The 19,327-nt window shown below is 45.4% G+C and overlaps 1 protein-coding gene and 1 long non-coding RNA gene across 2 annotated transcripts; one reads left to right on the top strand and one right to left on the bottom strand.

Moving 5' to 3' along the window:
- The first annotated feature begins 12,514 nt into the window (after positions 1-12,514).
- LOC124669458 lies at positions 12,515-16,631 on the top strand. The gene is made up of 3 exons (XR_006992193.1): positions 12,515-12,543; positions 15,334-15,467; positions 16,325-16,631. It is a non-coding gene; the product is annotated as an uncharacterized LOC124669458 (long non-coding RNA).
- LOC124669457 (NAC domain-containing protein 104-like) lies at positions 13,874-14,684 on the bottom strand. Its single transcript, XM_047206071.1, has 3 exons — positions 14,525-14,684; positions 14,133-14,425; positions 13,874-14,023 (listed from the first exon to the last, which is right to left on the bottom strand). Exons 1-3 carry the CDS (start codon positions 14,682-14,684, stop codon positions 13,874-13,876), a joined length of 603 nt encoding a protein of 200 aa, XP_047062027.1.
- Positions 16,632-19,327: the final 2,696 nt, after the last annotated feature.

The following is a 19,327-nucleotide window of genomic DNA, read 5'->3' as shown; positions in this document are numbered from 1 at the left end:
TAGCATCCGCACCCCTTCCAGTATTAAGTTGCAAGCAACAGACAATTGCATTAAGTATGGTGCGTAATGTAATCAACACAAATATCCTTAGACAAAGCATTGATGTTTTATCCCTAGTGGCAACAGCACATCCACAACCTTAGAACTTTCTCGTCACTGTCCCGGATTCAATGGAGGCATGAACCCACTATCGAGCATAAATACTCCCTCTTGGAGTCACAAGTATCAACTTGGCCAGAGCCTCTACTAGCAACGGAGAGCATGCAAGAACATAAACAACACATATATGATAGATTGATAATCAACTTGACATAGTATTCAATATTCATCGGATCCCAACAAACACAACATGTAGCATTACAAATAGATGATCTTGATCATGATAGGCAGCTCACAAGATCTAACATGATAGCACAATGAGGAGAAGACAACCATCTAGCTACTGCTATGGACCCATAGTCCAAGGATGAACTACTCACGCTTCAATCCGGAGGCGGGCATGGTGATGTAGAGCCCTCCGGTGATGATTCCCCTCTCCGGCGGGGTGCCGGAGGCGATCTCCTGAATCCCCGAGATGGGATTGGCGGCGGCGGCGTCTCTGGAACTTTTTCCGTATCGTGGCTCTCGGTAATAGGGTTTTCGCGACGGAGAGTTTAAGTAGGCGGAAGGGCAGAGTCGGGGGGCGCTCGAGGGGCCCACACCATAGGCCGGCGCGGGCCCCTCCTTGGCCGCGGCGCCCTATGGTGTGGCCACCTCGTGGTCCCACTTCGTATCCCCTACGGTCTTCTGGAAGCTCCGTGGAAAAATAAGACCCTGGGCGTTCGTTTCGTCCAATTCCGAGAATATTTCCTGTGTAAGATTTCTGAAACCAAAAACAGCACAAAACAGGAACTGGCGCTTCGGCATCTCGTTAATAGGTTAGTGCCGGAAAATGCATATAAATGATGTAAAGTGTGTATAAAACATGTGAGTACTGTCATAAAACTAGCATGGAACATAAGAAATTATAGATACGTTTGAGACGTATCAGGAGTCTCTTGACCCTCCACACCGCCTCAATGGAGATTAGCATCTGCAAGGGTGTGAACTTTGAGATACACCGCTGTTTCCGTGTAGCTCGGTTATTCCTTTACCTGAACTTTCTACTTATGCACTTTACTTTAGGATTGCTTGAAGTTACATATTTTGCCATATATCTCATAGTTGCTTATCTTGTTTAGCATAAATTGTTAGTGCACTTAGTTGAGCCTAGTAAATATGTTGTGCTTGGTAAATTAAACACTAGTTTATTTCTCATTTATTCAAGCCATTATCGTAAAAGGTTTAAATCACCTATTTATCTCGACATCCGTGTGCTTCAACCTAGAGCCGATGTGGACATTGGAGCAACTGTTTCGTTTTCTCGCCTCCTCCTTGTAGCGTTAAGGTGTGTGTTTGGTGTCGGATTTGATCGCTCGGGCCTTTTTTGTCATGTACTCATGTGAAACACGTCCTTGGGGTAGCCATGTTGCTATTTGTGTTGTATTGATTTTTGGCCAGATTTACTAATAAATTAACCAATTTACATCTTCTGTTTTAGCAAAAGGCCAAATCTTTTGCCTCGTTTTAAATACATAAACAGTGTTTTACTGTGCATTGAGTTGTATATTTTCTAATCACTGGTATAAGTGGTGCAACAATATACATAACACTTTGTTGAAGTACAAATAGTACATCATTAAAATAGTGCATTGGTTGCTCTAATTGGGGTCTTCAAAATTCCTCATACTGACACGGCCGCCGTTTTTTGACAATTCAAACCTCAATACTAAATAGTCTTCGAGCACGGTTGGCAGCTCATTAAATTGAAGGCCAACTAACAATAATCAGTAAAATAATTTCCAGTTGCTTTCATTTGGTATATGCACGAATTTCTGGTCTCACCTCCGCTATGTTTTACCATGAGTTGTTTCAACTTCAAAATGAACACCGACACTTCTCGAAGATTGGACTCACAACACGCAATGAAACGTCGCCGCAGCTCCAGATTAACCTCGAAATATGCCGATCAATTTGAGTATTTGACTTCAGCCAAAATACGGAGTACTTTTTTCTGGTTAGAGAAACGTATATTTTGGTATAGCTTTAAGCTAAGAAGTTCTAGGTGGTCTCTTAGTAAGAGTTAAAGCCATCAACATTTGATCTTTTACCGAGTTGAAAGCAATTTAGGGACGAAAAAAAAACAGGTGGTCTGATGGAGTTTTTAGAAGTCAGCTAACTTCAGGACGAAGAGGCGGCGGCTATATCCTAATGGAAGAATAAGGTCATCCTCGTCCTATTCTCGCTCCGGTGGTGTGTTTAGCGTCGGCGGAGGGCATGTGAAGATTTGTGTTCGGTGGATTTTCTAAGATCCGGTCCATTTTTGTGTTTGTCTGTGTAGACGTGTAGTTATAGGTTTGTCTCTTCAGATTTACGGTTCTTATTAGTAGCGATGGTGGTTGCTCTGCTGCATTGGTTCTTTGGGATCTTAGCACGATGACTTTCCATCCATCTAGTACAACAAGCTTTGCCCAACTCCGGTGATGGAGGGGCTAGGACGGCCTCGCACGTTCGGCTCGCTCCAGTGCTCGTAGTTTTCGCTAGGCGGCACAAAGACCTATTTGTATTTTATATTACCTTTGACTTGTAATGCAGTTGATGATGATTAATAGACCGGCTTCGCAAAAATAAATTAACCTAAGATTTTTTGGGGGAGAAAAGCATCTCAAGATTTAGAAAAAAACTTTGTCAGGGATCCCATTTAACATCCTTTAAAAAAACACTACAGCGTGGGGTGAGCGTAGGGTGAGTCTCCATCTCTCTTAAAAACACTCCAACGTAATAAGATGGTTATCAAAAAAAAATCTTCTTACAACGTATATTCAAATTCTTGGTTTTTACAGCAGTCCCACCCGTTGTGTAGATGACGAGATAGAGTTCGGCCGGATGGCATGCTCGGGAACTTGTTGGAGGTGGTGCGCCGTCTCTCTCCGCCTCGTCTAGTCGATGAGCTCCTCCCTCTCATCGGGGGCTTCAGTTTTTCAGTTTGTATGTGTTTGTGTTGTTGCCCCATCAGATTTTTTAATTTTTTTTTGTTTTCTAAACTTATTCTTGAACTCTATATGATTTTTGCTTTATTTATAAAGTCTGTTCGGAGGAACAATTTTTTAAAATAAGGTTTTGCTGAGAACTAAGTTCGTGCCTAGTCAAATCTTACACAGTTCCATTGCATCACGATTTCGTGTATATGATTTGCAAGTTAGGTTGCAAGAGTGTTTTTTAGTTGCAAGTGGAGTTGTAACTGAGAATTTTTTCCCATTGCAAGTGGGGATGCAACTATAAAATTATTCCTGACGGTTAGATTTACTTCGTAATTTATGCTATTCATGAGTTGGGACACTCAGATTTGATGACATTATTTAACTCAGAACGAAGTTAGTTCTGAGTTGGCTGAGAATTAGTCACACTTTTAAAATAAACATTTACAAAAAGGTAAGAAGATTCTGCAATAAATACTCTATAAGAAATATATAAAAAAGGAAAATCAGGAAAATAAAAAAACAACACAATGCTTTGAGGAATTTTGAATTATACTTAATTGTGAAGTTTTTTGAAAATTCCTGAAACTTTTTAACAAGACATGAATATTCATGAGTTTTTTAATTCTATAATTTTGTGAGTTTGCCGTGTTTTCTGATTTTATTACATTTTTGTGCCGGCTTAGCTGATTTTTTTTAAACACAAGGCAAAAGCTTTGCCCGTTCCTTTGATTATGAAGGTAGTTGCCCGATTAACTAAAAAAACTAAGCGAACATCGATACATCAAGGAAGCACACCCCGGTCCTGGGAGCACACACTAGAGCGGACAGGAATGAGATCCGGTGCCCTGACTGAGGCAGGGCACGGATGAACAGTACCGTGCCCTGCTGCCTTTTCTGGCCGTTGGATCGAGAACCGATGGCTGGATGAACGTGAACAGGCGCATGCTACAGGGGGACATCTACAGTGCGTATGCTACAGTATATTTGCTACAGTGCATCGTCCATAGTACCTACTACAGTGACATCCACAGTGCATGCTACAGTGCAAATCTGGTCTATTCATTTTTGATCCAACGGCCAAAGCAGCAGGGCACGGTACTGTTCATCGTGCCCTGCCTCTGTCGGGGCACCGGATCTCAACTAGAGCCGCCATCTATTCCACCCAAGCAACCATCTCTTCCACCCAAGCAGCCATAGACGACACCCTAACGCACCGGAGCCTCCACTCTGGTACCCACACCGGCTCCGTGGTCACGGACCCACCGAGCTGACTACTCAAAGGAGTCTAGAGCCGCCGCTCGGGCTACAACCTAAACAACATGCACACACAAATACCGAGGCCATGCAACGAACTAGTCAATGAATTTATCGCCCAAGAGACTAAACCTCACCCCAAAAAAAGAGCTGTTGGTCCAGAAACCACGCAGACCCTGAGGCCACACCCCTGCCTAGCTAACGCAAAGCTCCTCGTCGCCATCCACCATCAGCACCGACTTTCGCTTGTCACTCCGGTCGGCGGGTGCGTGGCCTCCGAAATCGGACTAAGATTACCACATTTGCTCGGCTGTCCTTCCCGGTAGATAAGTATGTTAAAACACTTTGACTTGCCGTGAACTTACGTGCTTGACTTCTCCAAATCGGTTGATTTCAAACCCACTAAATTTTGCTGGATTTCGCGAGTGCGTTCTTCCTGTCATTTAATTCCGTCTCCAGCCGCGTGAAAAAGCCAGTCGACGGCTGAGACCAGCGTGCAGAAAACATAATTATGTGGAGCGAGTGAGGTAAACCCAAATTGTCAAAAGCTCTTATTTTGGACCGTAGCGAGTTAGGTAACTAAACTTCATCGCTACTGGAACCACACCAAAAAAGGAAAGAGGAACAAACCGAGTGCATACCAGTAGTAGTCAGCTGAAAGCAACATCCTTAAGCACGTATTGGAGCTAGAACAGGAGAAGTAGTCCAAGTGTGATTTCCTTTGTCTTTCAGAAAAAAAGAGAGTGTGATTTCCATGGATCAAACAAATCTGTTCAAAGACAGCTTGGCGGCTGTAAGTTTTGGGCCAGAAACAGAGACACCGATGGAACGTTCTGAAGACCATTCCATTACAATATTGTTCTGCGGAAAAAAACTGTATTGCCTCGATCTGTCATACCCTGACCAGAGAATCTTAAACGTAACGTCTATTCTGTACTTCTGTTCCTGTTTGCTAGGATAAGGTTAGGCGCGCGTGATGCACGTGTGATGTTGGGTGTTTTGGTCAAGTTTACTCATGACTTCGATGCATGCATGCACGTGTCTTCTAGATCGACAGTTTGTGCTACTCTCTCTGGTGACGAAACATCCCTTTCTACCGCCGAGAGCTTTGTTGACCAGTTTCTTTCGAGTCGATAACAAATGATGACAAGCTAAGAGTGTCCTTCAAGGCTTCGAGAAACTCTGAAGAATGTGGGAGCATGTTGCCCAGCATCAGTTATTCATACTCATCCTCCGATCCTACTTATATTACTGTACGTCTAGTGATTCGTGATTGTACTTTGAGCACCGATTTGACCGGTGACATGTGAGTTAGCATGTGCCATATAAGTCACACGATTTTTTATGAATTCATGTAATTTTGTGGCACATAAATACATTGATCAAATGGATGGTCAAAGCTGAAGCTCCAAATACGTACGAAGACACCATGTAAATATAAGAGGTGAGGTTATAATTTGAAAGTTTTTCTCTTAAAATAGCTGAAGCATTTATTTCCAGTTTGCCCAAAATTTTGAATATATGTGATTTTCAAAATATAGCTCGAGCCAACCCCACGTATTGGCTCAATCTGAAAATAAGCCAAGCCGCATCCATAGTCAATGCCACATGGGTCCCACATACTTACTCTTAGAATCAAGGTTATCATTTTAAAAACACAGTTGTATTTTTGTGTTAAAACAATTTTTGGACACGTGCCATGCTACAATTTTCTCTAATAGTGGGCCAAACAAGCACACAATTTTGTGTTATACCTGGGTATTTCTCGGACCGGGATGAACAAAGTCCGACGCAAAAAAAACATAGGCCCAGGTTTAGCCTGGAAGTCAAACCCTAAAATTAGGCTCAGACCCTACCCAACAGAGGAATAGCCCATCAAGCCTCGGGTTGTGGGCCTGGCTTGTCCCCTCCTCCTTATTTCTCAGAAAACCTAAGCCTAGGCCCGCCTAGGCCTGACCCGTAGTCATGGTCGGGCACTCGGGCTTGGCTCGGGATTTTCAGGCCAGGCATGCACGTTTACAGGTATATTTAGTGTTTTCTCTCTCCATTATTGACGTGTTGATCAAAATTTGTGTTTTGTCCTTCCACTATTAGTCTATTGTTAGCTCCTTTGTTCTCTTGATGACAATTAGATTGTTGTTAGCTTGTCTAGCGTTTTGGCTCTGGGGTATGCTCTCTTTATTTATAATATATTTACAAATATTTAGAAATGTAAAAAGAGCTCTAGAAAATGTCGTGTGGAGGTCTTTACAACATATGTGCGCACCAAGTCGTTTCCTGAAAAATCTATTTGTTTATGTAGGCTATGCAAAAAGATAAAATCCGATGCTTAAATAAGTATTTGCACACGTAACTTTTTTATTTTTCTTACACATAGGACAATAATTGTTGTTTTTCCCTGAAACTTACATGCGCATATAAAATGTGGATATGTACATTTGAATTTTTTTTGAACTTTTTCACAATTTAAAATGCGTAAAGGCAACATATGCACCCCAAATCAAAAGTGAATCTCCCGTTTTTTTGGTCAGTCGTTAGGTTTTTTTTCAGGGAAGTTTGTTTTTTTTTTTTTGAATTCGGCAGGTGAGCTGCTCGATATATTAATAGAAGAAGATTTGGCTCAGTTAATCAGGGAAACCGGGCCCAAAAACCATACAGAGTGGCCGAGTTTATGAGGGAAACCGGCCGAAAAAACCGCACAATAGTGGGGGCCTCATCGCCCACACGAAACGAGACCACCGACGACCGAACACACACCACCAAACCCGGAGCCGCTGCTCCGACGTCCCCTGCTCGGAGGCGAGCCGCAACGCCGCACGGCGTGGACGACCTGTAGCCCAAGCTACCAAGGCGACCACCCGCAGACCACGAACGCTGCGCCAAAAGGTCCGGGGCCGCCGCTCCGACTTGCCAACCACACGGACCACCCCGTCGCGTAGGCCGGGCCGACGAGCTCGCTACCCACGTAGCACGAACACGCCACCCATGCCTTGCAAGACCATGACCACACCTCATGGAGTCATCGCTGCAAGACCATCCGAGGCCGCCGCCTTGGCGCACGTCAACCGTCCGGGGCAGCCGCCCCGGCATCCACCACCCTCGACGACAAGGCAACCAAGCACAACTACCGCACATCTACCACACCACGAGGACTACGGACTCCAAAAGCGGCGCCTTCAAGAAGGTAACGGCATAGTGTGTCGCCGCCGCCCGCTCCAAGGAGCAGAGGTTTTCACCCGGAGAACGCAAGAACTCGCGACAGCAGGAGATCAAGCTCCCCGATGAAGCCCTCAATAGAGAAAACGGTACCCAAGGGCACCGCCAACATCGGCACCAATGGTGCGAGGCTTTCGCCAGGAGTGTCAACGCTGTCGTCTGTCGACAGGCCCATCGTAGGCCCTGGAGAAGAGGTGACCCGCCGAGCAGGGTGCCTTGTTGCCGTCCACCAACAGAAAACGGAGCTGGGAGGCGCCCATCGGGGCCCGCAGGGGCCCATTTGAGCCCGCAGGGGGCCATCTGAGCCCGCAGGAGCCCGCCCAACAGAGCCCCGCGCGCGAGCGCTAGCGGCGCACTAGGCAGCGCCGTGCCAGGCGGAAACCGCGGCCACCCCAAGCTGCAGCGGCCGCGCCGTGGCCGGACGACGAGCTGCCGAGCAGCGAAGGCCGAAGCCGGCCAGCATCCCGCCGCCAGGGCCGGCGCGCAGAGACGGCACGGCGCGACGGCGACGGGCCACGCGCGGAACCAGCGCGGACGACGGCGACCTCCGGGACCGGCATGGTGGCTTCCCTCCGAGACGGCCATGCGGGGGCCCGAGAGGCATAGATCCTCGCCGCCCCCGTCCTTGGCGGCGCACGGCTTAGCCGGCGGCGGCCTCGGGAGGCGACGAGGGGGCGGGCAGAGGAGGTGGGAGGTGGCGGCGGGAGGCTAGGGTTTCGCTCCCCCGTCGCCTGGAGGGGGCGACAGGAGAGAGAGAAGAAAGAGGGGTCTGAGAGAGAGAGAGTGATTTGACTTTAGGGAAGTTCGTTGTTAGCTTTTTTTAGGATGAAGTTTTTTAAGATGAAGTTCGTAGTTAGCTGAGCAGCAATGCAGCATGAGGGGCGCACGAATTCTTTCGTCCAACTTTCATTCCCTTACTATTTGGCCCATGTATCTAGTGAAAACTAGACCGAAAGCTGCCCCTTCAACAACTTGGCCCAAAGCTCCCCTACTGTGATATGGGCAAGAAGAGATTGTTTTCTGAAAAGACAGCGCGCAGAGCACTAGCAGAATTGATTCTTCAGAAATGCTCAATTTAGTATACGATTGCTTCAATTTTACAGAAAACATTTGATTATCTCAGACTTCACACACAGAAGATTTCAAAACTACAGTTGCCGGGTCCGGGTGAGACCAACAGTTGATTATCTCACTGAAGGTCGTTAGAGAATTAATCTGAAGAAAACAATTGCATCAGTGAGGAACAAAGAACTGTAAGCCATCACAATTCACAAATCACAAAGGAGAAGAAACAATGGATCAGGATTCAGGACAACAGGAATAATCTCAATTCTTCGCTAGAATTTTGCGTATATATATTCATCAATTCGTGCAAGCATAATACAAGATCTGCCAAGGAGAATACACAGACAACCCACGGCATACAAGTGCGAATATATTTTACATAGAGAATCCATTATGTCCAATTACAAGATGTCTAAAACCCCAAGGCTCGCTGATGCCTGCTCCGGCTGATGCGGCTGACGCTCGAGGAGCACGTGCTGGCGCTGCTCCTCTGGTAGGGATGGTGACGGCAGCGAGGCGTAGACATGCGCGACTCGGCGTCAGACACCAGGGGCGATGGAGGCGGCGTACTGGGCGTGTAGTCCGGCGACGCGGAGGGACTGGAAGGAGTCGACGGTGTGTAGTCTGGCGACGCGGCGCGACTAAGGATGGCAATGGGCAGGGTATGGGCAGGGTAGAGCAATACCATACCCATGCCCGTATAGTCAATGGGTACAAACTTCCACCCATACCCGTACCCGCGGGTATAAAACTTTACCCATACCCATACCCGGAGGGTACCCGTACCCATTGGGTACCCGGTGGGTAGGTCAAATTGTATACAAGTCACTCGCAAGTTTACATTTCTCGACAACGAATTTGATTGAAAAAATGAATTTTTATCAACTCAATAACAGGTAGTTGAGTACATAAAAATTTAGAAAACATAAAAGAACATTCTCATATTTTAACTCATAAATCAACAAAATTAGACGTATCACATAATAAATTGATAATAAACGGGCAGGGTATGGGTATACCCGCGGGTACGAGGCTATACCCGTGCCCTACCCATGACTTAATGGGCAGGGTATGGGTACTACCCATGGGCATAAAAGTGTACCCATACCCTGCCCATATGGGTACGGTACCCGCGGGTACCCGTACCCGTGGGTAAAATTGCCATCCTGAGGCGCGACTGGTAGGAGTCGACGGTGTGTAGTCCGGCGACATGCGCGACTCGGCGTCAGACACCAGGAGGGATGAAGACGGCGTGCCGGGCGTGTAGTCGGCCGGCATGCGCGATTCGGCGTCAGACACCAGGAGGGACGAAGAAGGCGTGCCGGGCGTGTAGTCCGGCGGCATGCGCGAGCGCGACTCGGCGTCAGACACCAGGAGAGATGAAGATGGCGTGCTGGGCGTGTAGTCCGGCGGCATGCGCGACTCGGCGTCAGAGACCAGGAAGGACCGAGGCGGCGTACCGGACGTGTAATCCGGCGAAGAGGCGCGGCTCGGAGGAGTCGACGGAGTGTAGTAAGGTGATGCGGCAGAGGGCTCTGACGGAGTGTAATCCGGCGACCCGGCGCGAGGCAGAGGGCTCGACGGCGAGTAATCCAGGGAGGAGCCCGCGGTGCTCGACGGCGTGTACTCCTCGTAGTATCCGTAGGTCTCGCTGCCGACGCTGAAGCCCAAGAAAAAGGGGGCGCCCGTCGACATCCGCATCAGGCCGTAGTGGGACGGCGGCGAGGACGGCGTGCCCGGGGTGTACGACGGCGGCGAGGAGACGGAGCTCTCGCTGGCGCAGAACCCTGACGCGAGAGCCATCGCCGTCTGTATCTCGGAATCGCGATCCGGATCGAGCGCGCGTGGTGTGGTGATCAAGAAGTGGAGCGAGAGAGAGAGAGAGGCTGGGGAGAAAGAGCGAAATCGAACAAGATCGGCGGGTTGAGAGTGGGGTAATATCGATCGGGGCATGTGGTTGCGTGGGGGTCACGGTTGGCTTCGTTGAGTTCCTCCCGGAGTCGGATTCGAAATTTGGCGGCAACGCCGTGGGATCCGGCCACAGGCTTTTTTTTTTTCTTTGCTGAGGCGAGATCCGGCGACAGCTTGGACGAATAGCTCCGAGAGGCCTCTACGGTGGGCCGGATGGATTCATGGGCCGAGGCCTTTATTTCTACGCCTCTCTTTCTTTTTCTATCTTCGATTTTTCTCTACCGTGTACAAGAAGCCTCTGGTCGCCGGCGGTGGCGTTGGCGGTAACTCCGGCGAAGTCTGCCGCCGGAGAACCTCAAGGTGCTCTTCCCCAAGACCACTCGGATCACCCGCGTAACCCCACGAAGGTTTTATTTATTTATTTTATCTTCTGTCCTAGCCAAACAGAGATTGCACGCGCGCGCCTGCTTACTTCAATTTGTGGTTCGCTTACCTGAAATTGCGGTTCCCTTTGATGTAGGATGCTAGGCTAGAGGTCCTTCGAGCCGTAACTTGGGGGGTGGGGAGAGTCAAGAGTGGAGTGGAAGATTTTGAAAAGGCCGCTTGGAATGTGGGTTCAGAAATTTAGGGTTTAGTTCATCAAACTTTGCAATCACTTTGATTGGTAGTTGATCTTTATCGACATTATTATATTTTATGTCATTATAACTTCCATGCTTCTATTTCTATCACTATCTTCGGCTTCAGAGGATTTGCAATCGGTTTGGTTAGTGCTCAGATTTCCACGCTCAAAGAGGACATTTGTCTGTGTGCTGTTTTTAAGTTACTGAATTTGGCCTGCATCTATCCTTGTGCTTCAGCTTTGCTATAGCTAGTGTTTGTGCTCGTGGATTGTCATTTTTTGAACATTTGATGCTAAGCTGTCGGTAAACAATTCTGAAAATATAAACATGTTCTTCAATGCGCGCTGGATCGCATAAAGTGAAATCGAACCTCCAGGTAGGCGTTTCAGGTGTTCAGTCGTGGGATGTGTTTCATGGCAATTTGGCAGGTGTGGTCTCGGAGAATGGGAAAAAATTGAGATGGCTCCACAATAGGTGTAAAGTGCTAGTGAGATTATTGATGATCCTCATCATTTGCCATGTCAACTAATTAACCTGAGTTGTTCCATTCAGGTTCAATGCCCCATTCTTCTAGGATCAGTCTTCTAGTGGTCCTATGTTGCTTTGATGCCATCTAACATAATGAGTTTGGCAGGATTGAAACAGACCTGGCCACTAGCCACACGCATCGACGAGTTCATCTCTAAAGGACATAATTGGTGTTCGACAAAGGAGAATCACATGCATGACACTGGACCCCATAGGAAGTTTCACTTAGTTGCTGATCTGTAACTTTGTGTCATCACCCGAGGAACCCAACATGTACTTGTTGAAAGTTACAGATGTATGACTCATCAGTAAAGGTAAAGCTATCAATTGTTTTGTCCATTGTAGTAGGTAATGCATTACAGGTTTGGTTTCTGGCCTGCCTAATCTCCGTTTAAAATGGCTTTGCTACCAATATTTTCAATTAGTGGTTTGCTCATTTGAGGAAATGATTCCCATGATAAGTTATATGCGCTACGTGGGACAATGGTTACATGGTAAAGCATGTGCTGACGTGCACTACATTATACAACCTTTGTATAGAAGCTATGTGATACCTATTTCTTGACTGATTTTGAGAATTCAATAGAATATTAAAATGCTATATTATTAATTAGCAATTCCATTCAAATTCTGAAAGACTAGAACCCAGTGACATGCTCATTTTTGGCCTTCTGAACATTAAGTGTCATGACGAGTCGATGCGGAGGGGGCTCTGTTTATTTGCTGGTGTATATATCTAAAAGAACTCATCTTCTGCTATCTCATCTTGGAACCATTGATTCATTTCAATTGTTTTCTCCTTTTAGGAAGTTGCTGAGTATTATTTGGTGTATGGTGTTATTTATTTTTCACTAGATTGTTATTGAAGGGCCGACAGCTCATGTATGGTTAGTTCCAAACTTCTTATCTTTTCAGTTATTGTCTTGCTGCATTTATATCAAGGTCCTATATTTAGTACTGTTCAGAATGTTGGAACTCTTCTGTAAAGAATACATTTTCTTGTCACATTTGGCTTGGGCAATATCATGACCACACTCGACACTGTGACTTAAGAGAATGTAGAGAAATGACTTGAAACATGTAAACTTTATTTTCTTCTGTTTGTCTGTTATATTGTCGGAATGTGAACTTCACATTCATCTCTTCTTGTACTGTGTCAATAGGAAGTCATTAGATGGATCTCTCAAATGATAACACATGTCAACCACTAGCTTTTCTTCTCTTTGTTTATCCATGTTTTGCCCGTTCACTTATGTATCATGGATCATTGCCATGTCAGCATGCATTGCAAGCCATGAAGAGTAACGACAGGCATGCTGAAACTATGGATGAAGGCACTACCTACCAACATGTCTTAGGACAGAGAAGAATTATATCATCGCATTTGCAGGCTTGGATCAAGAAGTCAATAACCTTTTTAGTACTAAAAAAGTTACTGAACAGTTGCTATCCATGATTAGTGATCTAAAGCCAGTGCATATGCATTGTCCACTGCAAACAACTAAACAAGTTTATATACTTCAGTGGTTGCCTGATTATCAGGTAACTGGTTTGGCAATTCTTAGCAGTGGATGGGGTACCACTTCCCCACACATGCACACTTTCTGTCTGCAATGCACACGCATATATATTATCACCTTTTGGAGCTTATCTCATTGATGACCTCAACCGCAATATGCTTGCGCAAGTTCCAATTCCAACCATCCTCTTTTTTATCCCTGTGATCTAAAAGCATATGACTGACCCCATTTGGCCTTTGCTTTGTGGTCACAATAACATCGAGACACGGCACATAGAAACACAATGAGTTGGATGGGAAGTAGGCAGGCGCAAGCATTGCCTGCATATATCCAAAACCAGTCCTAAGTCCTAACCCCCACAAGCCACTTTATGGTGCTCACTGTTGACTTCAGACAATGGTCATCCAGGACATTCACTTGTAATTAAGAAAGGACCATCAAATGCTTGAGTAATCTCTGGTAGAAAAGGAGTATCTATTACACATTAATATTGCATAGTAGTTAAAGCATATAATTTTTTTTCCATGCACCTTCTTGGAGGAGAATAATTACATCTCTGGTCTAGCTGGAGTGAGTTAGGTTTAACGCCTACCAGATCATCTGATCGTCAAGGAAGAAACTTTTCTTATGAGAATCATCATGATCAGATGGCATGATAGGCACAAGACCTACTCTATGAACCGTGCTTACAAGGGTTCTAATTTTTCGGTAAACTGACTTCATCATAGTCATCTAAGGATAGGAACACCTCGTCTAAGCATGAAAGCTCCATGTCCTCCTCTTGGAAGCTTGCATAAGAATTGCAGCTCGACTCGAACACCCGACATATCACCCAATTGCTGGGTTCCTGCAATTATAATACATGCATGTTGGACACGCTTGTTATGAATATGTAATAATGCTAAATGCAGAGTAAAAAAAATGCTAAATGCAATAACATGTATGCAGCGACTCACTTTGTCCGAGTGGCCTTTCTTCTTGTGGGACCGCTTGCGTGAACTACCTGAACTGCTGCTACTCCCATTCCCGTCAATTAAGTGGTACTCATTCATAACCCAGTTGGTTTTGGTCGCCTGAAAGGGCTCTTCTCCAATGGAGAAGATGAACGTCTTCTTCAGGCCGACATTAGAACCACCACTACTTACCGACTCATCGGAGCCAATGGGATTCCAGTGCCCATTTCGTGAAGTCCTACTCTGTGTTGCGTGGCTGAAGAAGTACCACTGGTTCCCTGCATTAAGTGCTTTGCCTGGAAAGAGTCGTCGGTATGAAGACTCAACATTAATGGCATGATGCTATGACTTGGGATAAGTACAGGGGTTTGTGAAAGAAAGTATTAGGTGCATACCATTCAGTTCCCATGGATCGTAGCGATTCAGAGGTAGTGTAGGGACAATATCAGGTCGGCATGGGAGGAGAGAGGCCTTGCGACGGAGGAAATGGATGATGAGTTCTTCGTCGGAGGGGAAGAAGTGGAAACCAGGAGGAAGGTTAGTAGATCCAGCCATATGTGCTGGGATGCAAGCACACTAGAAGTAGATAGACTAGAGGCAGATGGAAGGCTGTGAGGAAGGAACACGAGAGCAGGGGTGCTTGCTTCACGTGTGTCTTAGTGGTATTTATAGGGGCTATATGCGTGTATATATTGTATGTAGAGAGAGGGAGAGACGTGCAATTGAAGGAGTGTTGAGAGGTTTTTGAGGCGGCTGCGGCATGGTTGCTTTGAGAAGCCTGCCAACTTAAGTGCCATGCTTTCCTTCCTCTCAATTTTTTATATGGAGGAAACTAATGATGATGCAAAGACTGATGTTGGATTTGGACAGAGGATCAGTGTCTCCTATTTAAGTTTCAGAGGACATACTGCAAATTGGTGTACTATTTAGATGGATCGTTATGAGCTAACAGAGCCTATCAATGCATGCATGCATGGTGCCTCATCATGTTCTACATATTTTATTACAAAGCTGAAGAGCAAGACAGACAGTTTCTTGTCTAGTAATGATGCTGGTTTGGGTGTCCTTAATTAGGATAGCCTTTTGAGGGTTCATTGATCGTTGACCTCTCTTGGATATGTTACATTGCATAACCATGTCATCTAAAGTTTCATTGGCAGACTCTTGTGTCATAATCTAACATAATGCTTGTGTGCTACTTTAGGTACACTTCAAAATACCATGTCTGCCCAAGAGAACTGTCAATATAGGGTAATACCATGTGATTGGAGTTTTCTCAGTTCTTACATATGTCCATCCATATCTGAGGTCTGGCCGGAGATGTGAATGACGAGCTAGGTGAGGTGACAGAATCAACAATTGGCTTGTTTAGGTTGCAAACGCAAGTAATGAGAAACCTCATCTTGCAATTAAATTATGGTGCTGATTAGATGGGAGCTTTGACTTCCTCTCTTATTTGATGTGTGATGGATATCCTGTAGATATCAAGCAATCATGCAACAAATAGCACGTTGAATTTGTTTGAACCAAAAAAAAGTACCTTGATTTAGTTTTGATGGCTGCTATGCATACTTATGATTTCTATAGCTGAACTGCATATTCTGTCCGCAGCCCCACCATATCAGAGATATTGAAATAATAAAGAATATGAAATAATTTTGCATACGTCATTTCTATTTTAAGGCAATACCAGATGTTCTATACTCTTCAGGTTTTAATAGTTTTGTAGTGTGTATATTATTAGTCTTGTTGGTTCATCTTAGTGAATCTGTTTATCTCAAGTGAATCAGTTAGTAATTTATGAAGAATGTGCCAATCTTTGTCGTAATTTTGTAGCTGTTAAGTTTTATCATTGCCCTAGGGAAGCTAATATAATGGCAGATACTCTAGCTAGTCATTCAGAAGGTCCTTTGTCAATTGTTTGTCAGGAGGAACCCCCTGAGTTTTTGGTCTCAATTGTGTCGAATGATGTAACTATTCTGCCAATTTAATGAAATCAGCCATGTTGGTTTTCCCCTCAAAAAAGAAAAGTGAACCAGTTAGTAAAATAACTCCAACTTGTATCAGAACAATAAAGAAATTATTACTAGATCATTTCTGTTGGTGTCTGAAGGCTATATCCTAGACCCACCCTTTTGTTATTCCCTCCATTGTCAAACTGACATGCCCATATTTCTTTGCCCATATCATGACAGCTTAACTTCTCACTGGGTGATATGTGATGGAAAGGTCAGGTCCAACACAATTGGGCATCATCAACCGTGTTCTGAAATTACCAGCACAAATGGTCTAGGAAGCGTCCTGCATCCCAGTAGTGGGTTCTTGTGGGTGCAGTCACTGTATACATTTTGTCTGGCATGGCTGCATTCCTCCTCATGTCATGCCGTCGTCACCCTTCTTCATACATCTTGACCATTGTTATAATCCCCCAGGCCAGAGCAAGTTGCAGCAGAGAGTTCAGTGGAGTTGTGGCAAAGTACAAAGCGCATCACTTGGAGATGAAGCCACTCAAGCTCCCTCCAGTATCCTTTTCGTCCATCGATTTTGTGCTCATGTTTGCGAACTGCTTCATCAAAAAAAGACATATCAATCATTTCAAGTTACTTCTGGCTCAGTTAGCAAGAGACAGAGATAATTTGGCAGACATCACTATTATGACAATGATCCATGACAGTGAGCGAAGCTGTTGAGCATTTTGGTAAAATACCACCGTGCTAAGTAAGCGATGTAGCCCAATCAGTAAGAGACACATCTGCCTATAGCAGAGACAGGCTTATGTATCAGCTGACAGAGGGGATTGATTTGGGTGGATGCAGTTTGGATAAGCTGTTAATCTCTTCAATGACTACATGATAATATTTGGTGAGATGCTTATCCTGATGCATGCAGTCTACAAGCTTAACAGCCCTCCTGATCATCAGAATCTTCCATGTAAGTATCCTAACAGCTCAATCTGTGCCCTCATATAAAAGAAAGAAAAGAGAGATATGATAGTCAATCATTTCATGGTGCACACACTCATGCATGCACACACTAGACACTACTCGCTACACTTTTCATTCTACTTTTTCTGCCCCTCTCTCTAGCGCTTCTCTTTAGGAAGGGTTTTTGTGCATGCTGTGTCTCTTTATGGCAGGCCATGCCCATATAAGATTTGGCAAAGTCCATGCACCACTTGAGCTCCGGTGCATGCAGATGAAGTGGTGGCGTGGTGCTGGTGGTGGCATGGCAGCAGCAGCACACGTAGAGGTGGGGGTACCTAACCCCCGGAGAGAAAGGCCCACGGATCATAGGAACGGAGCTTCCGTGGGTCCGCCCACTCGGGTGACGTCTTGATGACGCAGTTGTGTATCTGCATCAATCTTCTGTGGACAAGGCAAGCAAGGGAACAGCTCGACAGGATCTCCAACCATTGTACGAGTGTCCTTGCACTATCAACTCAGCACATGCATGTTTCTTCCTCATAATCTTACGCTAGGACTTGAGTAATCCTGCCTCTGCTTTTCCATGATTGTTTAGATTGATAAACAGATCAAAGATTGTGACGTGCTTGAATTAAAATCTCTAGTTAGATACCAACTACATTCCTGAACTAGTTACCATGATACTTATTTACTTATTAACCTGGATTTGCATGGGAAAGTGCTGGACATTGGATACATAGGGAAATCATTTCTGAAACTTTGCAAAAATCACATGTTCCAACTTGAGAAAACATTATGGATCCGAAGTTCATTCGGATAAAAGTGGATAGAAACTTGAGGTTGTAAACTTTGGTAAAAAACATATGACCATCTGCGACATGCTAAAAAATCACAAAATTAGCTTATGCGCAACAGGTTGAGTAACTCTTGTAGTGTATCTTTCTTTGTATAGCAACTTTTCTTCAGAGCTAGCAGATGGTCATATTTATTACTTCATCCTGCCCAAATTAACTGGCACAGCTCAGGAGTACATTAGAAGTGGGCATAGTATATGACTGCGCCAATTAATCCGTCTCATTAATTTGGGCCGGAGGTAGTACCAAAATATGCAGAAACAGATCATATCTTTACTATTCTGCACATTATGATTTTTCTTCAAAACTTATTTTTGTCCCCGTTAATTAGTTCTTGAAAACTGGTTTCCTCCCTATTTCGTAAAAAAAAACCTACCTCTATCTGCATGCTCTCAGTCGAGCTCATCTGAGCTCTCAACTGGGGCAATGTGTGATTTATTATATTACCATGAGGTTCTGGGTACAATCGCTCTCCGTGTGGGTGGGTTTTCCACTCCAGCACTCCTCTATCTTGGGGGCTCGAATGTGCTCTGGACTCTGCCCTCCGGGCTTATCCCCCTCTGCTACTGTTGCAAGCACCAGTGCACCACCATGTATGGATCTCCCTCAGCTGCACTGCCATCCCAGTACGCATCATCCATCTGCTGGCAGTGGATCGGTGGGTGGTGTTGGAGGGAGCAACAGCAGGCCAAGATCAGCTTCCTTCCTCTGCTTTCTTTCGATTTTATCTCTGGCATGAATGCCGTGATATGAACCCATCTTCCGTCTGCCGGTCTCTTCCTTGGCAAATCGAATTAGACATCGACCGAGCTGTGTTTTCCACTGATCGTTACATCACTGACGCAATCAAATAGCGTATGTACTGTTTGTTACAGTACGTTTCGGTCACTTCTGATAGAATGGTTGCTTCATCTTGTAACATGTTTCCCATCTCCTCTCTCGGGCTGTACACTTGTCTCCGTTCCCCTTCTTTCTCTAGCTCACATTGACAAGCATGTGAATCACCGACGGTTACTGCTTGAAAATGGTGTTGCTTGTGCTAAGCTAAACATGGTTTGCAAGACCCTGGACTAAGGAAGGGATCAATTGTCGTCGACAAGCCATCTCCTGAAAGACTGCAAAGACACTAGGAAGAAATATATCCCCCCAGCTGGCCCAGTCCCCCACACGCATTGGCATCTTCTTGGTGCAGCTCAATTTTTCTTGTGTACTTACTGACGTGTAAGCTACTAACTAGCATCGATCTACCACTACTGTACCAGTTATTCCTCTACCCTTTCCTGTTCACATATGGTGGATATCTTGTTGAATTATAAGACCTGTCTCCCGTGGAAAAGACGCGCCACCGCACGGGTGTAGGCCACTTTGAATATGCCACACAGGACCGAATTGGCAAATACCCGCCTGCCAAAATTACAGG

The sequence above is a fragment of the Lolium rigidum genome, chromosome 7 (assembly GCF_022539505.1).
Source record: "Lolium rigidum isolate FL_2022 chromosome 7, APGP_CSIRO_Lrig_0.1, whole genome shotgun sequence".
Taxonomy (NCBI): domain Eukaryota; kingdom Viridiplantae; phylum Streptophyta; class Magnoliopsida; order Poales; family Poaceae; genus Lolium; species Lolium rigidum.
The sequence above is the reverse complement of the archived record's forward strand: the minus strand, read 5'-3'. Positions and strand labels throughout refer to the sequence as shown.

Coding starts and splice junctions, on each gene's coding strand:
- LOC124669457 (XM_047206071.1), bottom strand. CDS start 14,684: ATGGCTGGATCTACTAACCTTCCTCCTGGTTTCCACTTCTTCCCCTCC. Junction 14,426..14,524: donor CGATCCATGGGAACTGAATG/GTATGCACCTAA, acceptor GACTCTTTCCAG/GCAAAGCACTTAATGCAGGG. Junction 14,024..14,132: donor AGAAAGGCCACTCGGACAAA/GTGAGTCGCTGC, acceptor TTATAATTGCAG/GAACCCAGCAATTGGGTGAT.